This window comes from Oncorhynchus masou, chromosome 23, assembly GCF_036934945.1.
Source record: "Oncorhynchus masou masou isolate Uvic2021 chromosome 23, UVic_Omas_1.1, whole genome shotgun sequence".
Classification (NCBI taxonomy): Eukaryota; Metazoa; Chordata; class Actinopteri; order Salmoniformes; family Salmonidae; genus Oncorhynchus; species Oncorhynchus masou.
Genome location: NC_088234.1, coordinates 38,725,653 through 38,738,416, shown reverse-complemented (window position 1 = coordinate 38,738,416; position 12,764 = coordinate 38,725,653). Strand labels below are relative to the sequence as shown.

Here is a 12,764-nt window from a genome sequence, read left to right as displayed (position 1 = left end):
AGGGAGTGTAGTGGAAATGTTTAGTGTCCTCTCTGTCTCTGTAAATGTGTGACTACATGTAGCGTATTGTTTCTCGTTCTTGTGTTAGGACTTTGCTCTCAGAGAAGGGACTGATAGAAGAACAGAAAGAATGGATCACAGAGTTTCTAGGCGTTGGACCAAAGTAACAATGTATAAAAGATCATGATCAGCCTATTGCACCCTGAGAGCAGAGATGCCTAGTTTTTGCAAGAATATAAAGAGTGCTGAATGGAGAGAATCCGTTCAGAGCTTATAACAGACTTGTACTTTGAGTATTACGTTTGTTGTAACCTCTCCAGCCGTGATAGTAAAGATCTGTTCATTTAACTTTGATAATTTCCATGACACTAGCAATAGGCTGGCGGTAAATATCAAAATAACAAAAAGCATCATTTTGGGGGCAAATCACTCGCTCAATGCTAAACCTCATTTAGATCTATTATTGAATAATGTGGCTATTGAGCAAGTTGAGGAGACTGCTGGTTGTAACCCTAGATCGCAAGCTTTCATGGTCAAAACATATAGACTCAATAGTTGCTAAAAATGGGAAGAGCTCGGTCCATAATAGGGCGTTGCACACAAACTTGGCACACCTGTATTTGTCACGCCCTGATCTGTTTCACCTGTTCCTGTGATTGTCTCCACCCCTCCAGGTGTCACTTATTTTCCCCAGTGTATTTATCCCTGTGTTTACTGTGTCTCTGTGCCAGTTTATCTTGTATGTCAGTCAAGTCAACCAGTGTGTTTTTCCCTGTACTCCTTTTCCCATACTCTTCTTGATAGTGTTCCCGGTTTTGACCCCTGCCTGACTCTGGACTACTTTCCCGCCTGCCTGATCATCCTGCCTGCACTGACCTTGATTCTGCCTGCCCTCTGGTAACTTTTGGACTCTGAAATGGTTTTAACCCTTTTGCCTGTCCACGACCATTCTCTTGCCTTACCCTATTGGATTAATAAATATTGTAAGACTCCAACCATCTGCATCTGGGTCTCGCCTTGTGTCATGATAGTATTTGGGGAGTTTCTCCCTTTATTCTCCGCAGATCCTCTCAAGCTCCGCATGGTTTGATGGGGAGAGTAGCTGCACAGGTATTTTCAGGTCTCTCCAGAGACGTTCGATCGGGTTCAAGTCCGGGCTCTGGCTGGGCCACTCAAGGACATTCAGAGACTTGTCCCGAAGCCATCCCTGTGTTGTCTTGGGTGTGCTTAGGGTCATTGTCCTGTTGTAAGGTGAACCATCGGCCCAGTTTGAGGTCATGAGTGCTCTGGAGCATACATATTTCCCTCGATCCTGACTAGTCTCCCATTCCCTGTCGCTGAAAAACATCCCCACGGCATGATGCTGACACCACCATGCTTCACCGTAGGGATGGTGCCAGGTTTCCTCCAGACGTAACACTTGGCATGCAGGCAAAATAGTTTAATCTTGGTTTCATCAGACCAGAGAATCTTGTTTCTCATGGTCTGAGAGTCCTTTGGGTGCCTTTTGGCAAATTTCAAGCGGGCTGTCATGTTGCTTTTACTGAGGAGTTGCTTCCGCCTGGCCACTCTACCATAAAGGCCTGATTGGTGGAGTGATTCAGAGATGGTTGTCCTTCTGGAGAGTTCTCCCATCTCTGGAGCTCTGTCAGAGTGACCAGAGTGGGTTTTTGGAGTGGGTTTTTGGTCACTTCCCTGACTAAGGCCCTTCTCCCCTGATTGCTCAGTTTTGCCAGGTGGTCAGCTCTAGGAAGAGTCTTGGTGGGTCCAAACTTCTTCCATTTAAGAATGATGGAGGCCACTGTGTTCTTGGGGACCTTCAATGCTGCAGACATTTTTTGGTACCCTTCCCCAGATCTGTGCCTCGAAAAAATAATCTCAGAGCTTTACGGACAATTCCTTTGACCTCAGGACTTGGTTTTTGCTCTGACAGGCATGGTCAATTGTGGGGCATTATATAGACAGGTGTGTGCCTTTCCAAATCATGTACAATCAACTAAATTTACCACAGCTGGACTCTAATCAAGTCTCAAGGATGATCAATGGAAACAGGATGCACCTGAGCTCATTTTCGAGTCTCATAGCAAAGGGTCGAATACGTAGGTCAATAAGGTTTTTCTGTTTAGTTTTAATACATGCAAGAATGTCTAAAAACCTTTTTTTGCTTTGTCATTATGGGGCATTGTGTGTAGATTGATGGGAATTCATTTCAGAATAAGGCTGTAACGTAACAAAATGTGTTAAGTCAAGCGGTCTGAATACTTTCCGAATGCACTGTACACACACACACACACACACACACACACACACTACATGACCAAAATTATGTGAACTTGGTAATGTGTGTTGCAACTGAAGACAGACCATTTTTATGCGTTACGCGCTTCAGCACTTGATGGTCCCATTCTGTGAGCCGTTGTTGCTCCTAAACAATTCCACATCAAAATAACAGCACTTACAGTTGACCAGGATCAGCTCGAGCAGGGCAGAAATTTGACGAACCTATGACGGTGCCACTTTGAAAATCACTGAACTCTTCAGTAAGGCCATTCTACTGCCAATGTTTGTCTATGGCGATTGCATGGCTGTGTGTTTGATTTTATACACCTGTCAGAAACAGGTGTGGCTGAAATAGCCAAATCCACTAATTTTAAGGGGTGTTCACATACTTTTAAATATATATATTTTTGTATATATTATACAGTACCAGTCAAAAGTTTGGACACACCTACTCATTGCAGGGGTTTTCTTTATTTTAACAATTCTCTACATTGTAGAATAATAGTAAAGACCACAAAACTATGAAATAACACAAATGGAATCATGTAGTAACCAAAAAAGTGCTAAACAAAATATATTTTATATTTGAGATTCTTCAAGCAGCCACCCTTTGCCTTGATGACAGCTTTGCACACTCTTGGTATTCTCTGAACCAGCTTCATGAGGTTGTCACCTGGAATGATTTCAATTAACAGGTTAATTTGTTAATTAAAAGTTAATTTGTGGAATTTCTTTCCTTCTTAATGAATTTGAGCCAATCACTTGTGTTGTGACAAGGTAGGGGTGGTATACAGAATATAGCCCTATTTGGTAAAAGACCAAGTCCATATTATGGCAAGAACAGATGAAATAACCTTTACTTTAAGACATGAAGGTCAGTCAATACGGAATATTCAACAACTTTGAAAGTTTCTTCAAGTGCAGTCGCAAAAACCATCAAGCGCTATGATTAAACTGGCTCTCATGAGGAATGCCACAGGAAAGGAAGACCCAGAGTTACCTCTGCTGTAGAGGATGAGTTCATTACAGTTACCAGCCTCAGAAATTGCAGCCCAAATAAATGTTTCAGAGTTCAAGTAACAGACTCATCAAAACATCAACTGTTCAGAGACTGCGTGAATCAGTTCTTCATCGTCAAATTGCTGCAAAGAAACCACAACTAAAGGACACCAATAAAAAGAAGAGACTTGGTTGGACCAAGAAACATGAGCAATGGACATTAGACCGGTAAAATTTGTCCTTTGGTCTGATGAGTCCAAATTTGAGATCTTTGGTTCTAACCGCCGTGTCTTTGTGAGATGCAGAGTAGGTGAACGGATTATCTCTGCATGTGTGGTTCCCACCATGAAGCATGGAGGAGGTGGTGTGATGGTGTGGGGGTGCTTTGCTGGTGACACTGTCTGTGATTTATTTAGAATTCAAGGCACACTTAACCAGAATGGCTACCACAGCATTCTGTAGTGATATGCCATCCCATCTGGTTTGCACTTAGTGGGACTATCATTTGTTTTTCAACAGGACAATGACTCAACACACCTCCAGGCAGTGTAAGGGCTATTTGACCAAGGAGAGTGATGGAGTGCTGCATCAGATGACCTGGCCTCCACAATCACCCGACCTCAACCCAATTGAGATGGTTTGGGAAGAGTTGAACCGCAGAGTGAAGGAAAAGCAGCCAACAAGTACTCAGCATATGTGGGAACTCCTTCAAGACTGTTGGAAAAGCATTCCAGGTGAAGCTGGTTGAGAGAATGCCAAGAGTGTACAAAGCCGTTGTCAAGGCAAAGGGTGACTACTTTTAAGAATCTACATTATTTAAAGAAGGATTTGTTTAATACTTTTTTTTGTTTACTACATGATTCCCTATGTGTTATTTTATAGTTTTGATGTCTTCACTATTAATATATAATGTAGAAAATTGTAAAAATAAAGAAAAACCCTTGAATGAGTATGTGTGTCCAAACTTTTGACTGGTACTGTATATATATATATTTATTTATATTCTGAAAAAGAAAACAATACTGGCGTAAATCAAAAATACAAACAATTTGTTGAACTTGCCTTTCCTCACTATACCTGGCCAAGATTTCAATGTTACATGAGTGGTTTGGAAAACTCAAATCACTAAATTATGGTCAAGCGTTTTAGATAGAAGCATCGCAATTTAATCCAATTTTAGAGTATAATCATGCAAACTCAAACTACATGCACGGCTATTTGTTTTGTGGAAGATTTTGCTTGTCTTGTTTAAAGAGTGATAGAACAAAATAACCCATAAAGATAGAAGAAGAAGAAGAAGCAGCAGCCTCTACAGATCATGAGTGGTCTTGCTGACATAAACACACTAACTCAAAGCTTCAACGAAGTCTTCACTTTATAACAGTATAACTCGATGACTCAAAGATCCAATTAAGTCTTCACTTTATTCATATATATGAACTATGCACAGCATGCAGAACATTTCATTGCAAAAGTCGAGAGCGATAGAGAAGAGAGAGGAGGACAGATGAATAAAGAGAGAGAAACAAAAAGAAGATACAGGGAGAAATATAGAGACAAATAGATAGAGAACAAGAGAAATAGAGGGAGAGAAATATAGAGGAATAGAGAGAATAAAGGAGTGTGAGTGCTCGAGCCAGGACTTCTGACATTATCTCCCTCCTCCATGTCACCGGGGTGTCTCCCTCATCATTAATTATTAACCCAGTACTTTGTGGTAATACATAATTCACCATCAATTATTCATGCTAATGTGTGTGTAGTTGACTTAATTGTGTTATTGATTATCAAAAGTAATTTCCTGAAAATCCTCAAGGACTCAAATTGAATCAGCCTAAATCCTGGTCTCTGTGTACTCTCTCTTCCTGCGATTAAGTTTTCTCAATCTGATTGGTTTATGTCTTATTAGCCGATCTGGTGAAAGACAACACAGAAGAGAGGTTTAATATTTTTTTTAAAGGCTAAATTAATAAATCAACTATCACTGATGAACCCTGAAGGAGCCTCTGGGTTTAAAGGCCCATTGTTTTGTAAATATACATTTTAGTGTTAATAAATAGCATGTATCATGTTTAATGGGCTATTGTAACCTGGCAATGCGTCTCGAGCGAGAGAGCGAGAGCGAGAGAGAGAGAGAGAGAGAGAGAGAGGAGGTTATGAGTGGTGTTCTCTAGTTTCTCCAGCTTTAAGGGAAACTGATGAATAATGGATAGGAGCAGATGGCCGTGGCGGTACGCAACAGGAGAGACTACATCTTTAATTGTTTTAGAGAACATGTCACAACAGGACTAAAGTGATCCAGGGTCGGCTAACGCAAGTAATGCCACAGACGTGCTAACAGACTGCTATTAGCAAAAGCCCTGATATCAACACCACTGTTGTGTCATCATATCTGTTAGCCTACCCTGTTAGCGTAGCCAAGGGACCACAGAGAAACATTAGCTTCAACTGTGGCACTTTAACATCGATGTGGAAAGCAAATACGTTGATTCATGTACACTGCCACTGTCAGTTAAACGAGACATAAATAAATCAGTTGTTAGCGTTCTCTCTGGCCGCTGGCTTAAAAACCTGAACACGGATGACCATGACTCCAGTGAAAACTATAGAAGTGTCAATATTTCACATTGTGTTTTTACATGTGTTTTAAAAAAAGAGGAACATGTCTGGTGACTTTCTGTAACACAATACCCTAATACACAGGGGAGAGCGCGTAGCCAAGATGAGAGAGAAGGGGAAATGCCTCAGATTCACATTATTAGCCAGGGTGGTAGTCTCCATCACACACAGTTTATTCAGTGTCCATGTAGAGTCCATGAGCTACGTACAGTACGTGTGCTTATAAGGGGACCGCAACGGCCCCACGATATTCAGCAAAATTCACCCACAATAAATAAATCACAGTCATACAATATCTTGATAGTTGAATCCATAGAGTATGATATCTGGGTAGCCACTCCTCTCCCTGCTCCAGTAGTAATAAGGACTAGGTCCATAGTTGTGCTTTAGGAGGAGTAGGTAGAGGGATAGTAGTTGTAACAGGAGGCACATTCACACCACAGGAGTTTTAAGTCCCAGTCCTTCCGTTTGTAGATCCACACTGTCTGCACGTCTGTCTCCTCTGGGCGGCGACACAGACACACTCACTTTTTCTCCAGTGGTTCCTTGGGGCAGAGGGGGTGTTTGTCAGACCCGGTACCCTGAGTCGGGGTCTTGGAGCCTGGGCTGGGAGCCTCGTCTCTGGAGCCTCTCCCCACGGCTCCAGAGACTCCCAACACTGATCCAGATACTACTCCTAGGGCAGGGCCCATCCCGGGCCTCGTCAACCCAGCACCAGACACCCCAAGCACCGACATGCCTCCTACTCCAGTCCCATGCCCGTGGCCGGCCCCCAGCAGGTTGGCTGACTGTAGCACGGCCTCGGAGTGCTCCCGGGCCTTCATCCTCAGGGCCGCCACACTGGCCGTACGGTTGCCCTGACAACCATAGGGGGGCAAGAAGGACAGGCCCATGGGGTCAGGAACACAGCATGAGCACAGACCACCTCCTGGTAAGACACACACACACACACACACACACACACACACACAGGGTCAGGATATTGTTTTACAGTAGAGTATGTCCATCATCACTACCTTCCTCCTCTAACCATCAAGTGTGTTAGTCATGTTAACTGTTAGCTGTGCTAACTTACCCTTCATTGTGGCAACATGTGACAGAGCCTGGGCATAGGTGGCTGAGTTTAGGAGGGTTCCTGGTAGACAGGAGGGGAAGAACGGACCACCAGGACCCACCGCTCGGTTTATACTAGAGGGAGAGAGAGGAGGGAGGTTAGTTTAAAATGACTCAGAGAGGAGATAAGAGATTATGGTTATCCTGCAACTGAAGGAAAGTGAAGAGGAATAGGGAGGGGAAGAGGAGTGGGTTAGCATTTGTGGTGACTTAATCACATTTGGAAGGTCCGAAGTAAACAACAAGCAAATAGGGGCTGGTCTGAGACTTCAGCACAGACAGCTGTACACTCAGCACCCTGCTTTTCAGCACCACATAACAGTGGACAGCGGCTGTATTGTTACTGGCCACTGGGAGAGAGGGATTTAAGCACAGTGGACTGTTGCTAAATCAGGATCCCAAATTGGAGACATTCAGCATCACATGACAATGGACTGCTTCAACATCACTGGCCAATGGGAAAAGAAGAGGCCTAACTCTGGAGGGGAAGCCTCCCCACAAACTCTATGCTAGACTATACAGCCAACCCTGTCTTCATGCACCTATGTCCTTGTCCCTGTTCTCTTACCTCTGCTGCATCTCCAAAGGTTCCTTCTGTTTCCTGCTCTGATCCACAGGAGACTGGGAGTTCAGACTCCTGGACGGAGGAGTGCCTCCCTCGTTCATCTGCTCCTTCCCTCCGTCAGGGTCTGTACTCCCTCTCTCTGTCTTTCTCCACTTGGCCCTGCGATTCTGGAACCACACCTAAACAGGAGAGGAGAGGAAGTAAAAAAAACTCACTGTTGCGCCATGCAATCTCTCTCCCGTGTACAATCTAAAGTCGTCCAATGAATACCTGCTTTTGTGATGTATATTGACATGTTACAAACCCAGGCCAGCATCTTTGTAGTTATGCACACAGGAGCAGAAGGTAAGATTCAGTTGGTCAGAAAACCAGAACCATGTCTCATTACCGAAATATGGACAGGGTCTATTGTGTCTTGTCATCAAATCCATCAAAAGGATATGTCATTTTTGGATCATGATAATATAAAGATAAAGATGTCGCTGTGTGTGTGTGTGTGTGTGTGTGTGTGTGTGTGTGTGTGTGTGTGTGTGTGTGTGTGTGTGTGTGTGTGTGTGTGTGTGTGTGTGTGTGTGTGTGTGTGTGTGTGTGTGTGTGTGTGTGTGTGTGTGTGTGTGTGTGTGTGTGTGTCAGACCGAAGCTCTCTGCCTGAGTGACTTTGCACTGCGACTTCTCCCAAACTTCACCCACCCATAGTCTCCAGCCCGCCACATACTGCCAACTTCTATATCCTAATTGAAAGAAGGTCATTGCCTATAACAACATTTAATTGAGCAATTTTTCATTCTCATATTTTAATGACTTCCCACTGACAGTCAGGGCGCTTTAGAGAGAGAGCTGTGATGAAGTCGTTTATTCCCCTATTTAGTGATTGTTTGACAACATCAGATTCGATTAAGACTGCACTCCCACACGCATTAATCATGATGTGTGTGAATGGAATGGGGTGGAGCAACTGTGCGGGACAGAACAGTCACCATTGTGCAAAAGCCTAGGTACAAGGACGTCAACAACCAAAAAAACGAATCCCATTCAGTCAATGTACGAAAAAAGGACAACAGTTTAGTTTAGTGTCAGGACAACAATACCGCGGCTTGTTGTGATTGTGAGGCAGGCTATCTCACCCCTGCACCTTACAGCTAAAGAGTCGTGATCCCGTCTCTCTGAATGGCTGGTAATTGCTACATTAATCTCCATTTGGCACCTGCTTTAAGGAGGGGGAAACCCATTGACACGATACAATAAAGACGGGCCAACAACACTACAACAGAAAGGACATTTATTTTCTAATAATAATGTAAGTTTAATATCCCTGCATGCTGCAGCCGATTCATGTTCAGATTTAATAATAGGAATGCTGTAATCGGATTAGACCGGAATAATTTGTTTACAATCCCTAATTTACAGCTCGGGATTCCATTATCCCGCGCGCTGTCGGCTTTAAGCAATAGTAAGATGACCCAGGGGAAGCAAAGCCTAACTATTATATTTCCTACAATTAGATCTGCGCTCACAACAAAACCCAAAAGCAAATCTGGAATGCAGGAAATTACATACAGGACACACCGAATTGAATTACAACTGGCCAAGTTTATAACCATACATTTGTGGAGGCCAGGGCAGTTATAAATTGCCCCCAAAATAATAATAACAATGTAAAGGGGTGGGTGTGTGTGAGCGCGTATTTAATGCTGTCTTAACATTTGTATCTACTGCCCTCTTTAAAAGCATCCCTTTTTATTTTATTTTATTCTTCTGAGCTGCGGAAATGGACGCACATGTATGATGTGTTTTTTTAATGTAACTTTGTTTTGAGACGCGGACAAATTAGTGAAGAACATTATCACTGGTTAATTATGAATGACCGATTAATCAACCTGATCTAATATTCACCATTATGTTGATGTTATTAAAGAGCATCGGGAGAATGACAGAGTGCCTTAATTTACCCTACTCTCTCTGGTCAAACGTGCTCTCAGAGCCCACTGCCTCATTCCGGTGTGTGCGTGAGCGTGCGTGTTCACCTGGACACGCGCCTCCGTCAGGTTGATCTTCATGGCCAGTTCCTCGCGCGTGAAAACATCCGGGTAGTGAGTCTGCGCGAAGACAGCTTCCAAAGCTTCCAACTGAGAACGAGAGAAATGTGAGATTAAGAGTTTTAAAGTGATGTGAGTTTATTATTCACGACACTACACACAATGGTATATTTATGTGGGTGTGTTGATTTTCGAACGAAATATACAAAAGATGCCTGTTTTGATAAGTGCCCTAGCCTACTTTCAGAAGCGATGGGCCTATCTATTGGCCTGTGAATAGCGTAACTAGGCAACAAAATGCTATTAACAAGAATAAGTGTAAGTAATACGGAAGTGATAGGCTACATTTTATTATTACGGCGGAAATAATGAGAAGCATCATTATAATAATCGTTAATAATAATCAACAATATTATGGAAATATGTGGCCTACATTTGTGTAAACTAGCTAGCCTAATGCATGGTTTTGCTCACATAAGATTAAATTCGTTATAACCAATGTACAGAGTGATATTTTTATGCAGTCCAGAGTTTTATAATTGATTGCTACCTGTTGTAGAGTAAATGTTGTCCTATTTCTACGTTGTTTTCTCCGCAGAAAGCCGTCATCAAAATCGCCTGCTGAGGCATGGTTGGCAAACCCGTTGGTGTTCACTGAAAACATAAGTCATCGAAGAAATGTTTCAATAAAAACACTTGTTTAGAGAAATAAATTGATTACATTTGTGTTTGTTTTCAGTCTAAACCTGACATAGAAACACTTTGCAACAAACACATCGAAACGAAGGGATCAAGCAGGAGTTCATTTTTTCGGATGTCAGTAAATAGGATGGCCCATTGAAACGGACTATAATCTGCTTGTATATTCCTCTTATTAGAGCCATGAAACATTGATGTCCCGGTCTGAGAGGCATGACACCCAACATCTGTGGCCGCAGACGGGACAACACACCCGCCTCAGCCCCGGGGCTAACACACACACACACACACACACACACACACACACACACACACACACACACACACACACACACACACACACACACACACACACACACACACACACACACACACACACACACTTTAAACTAGGGTGGGTTCATAAAACAAACAAAAGTACGCTATTAAAACATGCTTTTTCAAAAACAAGTATAATCTTAAAAGGCAAGCAAAAACTCGCGACACACACTTAAAACATTTATGGAACATGCAGTAATATATTTATATATATATATAAATACTATACAACTGTTAACTTGATATAGCTGTGATATATATATATATATATTATCACAGCTATATCAAGTTAACAGTTGTATAGTATTTTACACGAAATGATGCTAACACATAAATACACACATACTTTATTTACCACAATTAAAAAGGTGGATACAAATGTTATTCAGATGTTTACAGTTTTCATGAGTCATAACCCTTAAACCACTCTTCTTACAGCAAATTCCCGAGGTAGCGTCAAGCTGCAAATATTTGAACTCAATTGCAAGGAAATAGAAGTTATAGGATGTAGCCTACATTTATTATTCCCAAATCAAAACTGTCAACACATTCCAGCCCATCTATGGAGAAGCGGTCCCAAAAGTTGCAGTATTAGGCTATGGTCTACTTACACGTATTAGTCCGACAGCATTCTCCATCCAGCTGAGGGGGACAATGAAAGTAAAACATGATGGTTTTATGGGCTTTGTTTATATATGGAGCTGTGTACGAAAGCCCGATGTCACTGAGAAATCTGAAAAGAAATCAAATAATTTCAGTCGCAAATCAGAGAATAACGAGTCAAGATGTGTCCAAGCGGTCTGCATCAATATTTGACAGTGGACCGGGCCAAAATACAACCATTGTAAGCCTAATCAGTGTAATTATTACAATGTTCATATTAATGACAAAATAGAAGAAAAAAAAACTCCGCAAAACTCCATACTCTTCCCCCGAAATTAACGAACAATAAGTAGTTTGCGTAACAAACCAAATTACTAGGCTATAAAACACTGGAATAAAACATGAAATAGCATGCAATGTGCTCACACCAAAGTTATTAGCGGAGATTAATCCTCATCAAAATTGTCCATAAGGATGGGACAGGACAGCCCTCACCAAATGTTATAAAGAGACACATCAGAAATAATGCTTAGATGTCTCTTGCAAAAAAATGTAATAAATGATAGTAAATTGTATGAAACATGTAGCCTGTCTATGATAGAATATTCCATCTGTCTGTCATACCTGCTGTGTATTTGTCTTGTGCTGGTCCAGGGCGCGAGGAGGAGAGGATGCTGAGGACGCGAAGAGTTTCCTGTATGTCTGAGGGACCGGCAAATCCACTTTAACAGTCACTATCTCTCTCTACAACCTCTCTTACTCACTCCCCTCTTTCCCCCACACCATCTCTATCTGAGAGTATATACTCTGCCTTTCTCTCTCTCTGGGAGTGTCCAGATGTCTTCGGCGAGTTGAGGCTTTCAGCTCTTGCTGCCTTTAGAATCTCACGCTTAATTGGTTCTAATCGGATTACCGCGGCTTTGTCTTCTCACTGTGAGTGGGACCTCTTTCCCTCCCTCACTCTCTCTCTCTCCGTGTGTGTGAGAGAAACATCAACTCTCCCAGGTATCTGAGAATTCAAATAGTTTCCCCTGCAGATTATTCCGCTGTTGTGTCAGTGGTTATTCCCTGACCATAAAAACACACACACACACACACACACACTTTATTTGGTTGCTTCTATATTAAAAATCTAAGATGACTTCTGTTGGGTTTGAGATTGACTGCCAGGCCGTTAATTGCTCCTTAGGTGGGTTACCGGGTCCACTTTACAACGGGCTGCGCATATCATAACATTCACAATGGCCAGAATTTTGATTTTCTTCACAGCAAGGGGTCCCACGATTTATATCGCTTCCACGGATAAACGATATACCACGGGACCATTTCAATTAGTTTTAAAGCGCATCTGGGACATCACAGCACAGACGCTGGAGTCTCCATGGAGAGACGAAATGAGGCTCCAAACTGCACCTGAAATTTGAAAGAGGAGGGTGGGATTGGATCAACGCACATAAGGTGGAGAAGCCGGTCTAATGGCAGGTAATTGGGTCTGTAATATCGTTACAGTCGGGTAATGGGCAGTTACGGCC

The 12,764-nt window shown here is 42.5% G+C and overlaps 1 protein-coding gene across 1 annotated transcript; it reads right to left on the bottom strand.

The window, feature by feature from the left end:
- Positions 1–6,422: 6,422 nt before the first annotated feature.
- On the bottom strand, positions 6,423–11,298 carry drgx (dorsal root ganglia homeobox). The gene is made up of 6 exons (XM_064930785.1): positions 11,241–11,298; positions 10,163–10,266; positions 9,601–9,702; positions 7,580–7,755; positions 6,974–7,086; positions 6,423–6,826 (listed from the first exon to the last, which is right to left on the bottom strand). Exons 1-6 carry the CDS (start codon positions 11,296–11,298, stop codon positions 6,423–6,425), a joined length of 957 nt encoding a protein of 318 aa, XP_064786857.1.
- Positions 11,299–12,764: the final 1,466 nt, after the last annotated feature.

Coding starts and splice junctions, on each gene's coding strand:
- drgx (XM_064930785.1), bottom strand. CDS start 11,298: ATGTTTTACTTTCATTGTCCCCCTCAGCTGGATGGAGAATGCTGTCGG. Junction 10,267..11,240: donor ATGCTGTCGGACTAATACGT/GTAAGTAGACCA, acceptor TTATGTTTTCAG/TGAACACCAACGGGTTTGCC. Junction 7,756..9,600: donor TGACGGAGGCGCGTGTCCAG/GTGAACACGCAC, acceptor TCTCCTGTTTAG/GTGTGGTTCCAGAATCGCAG.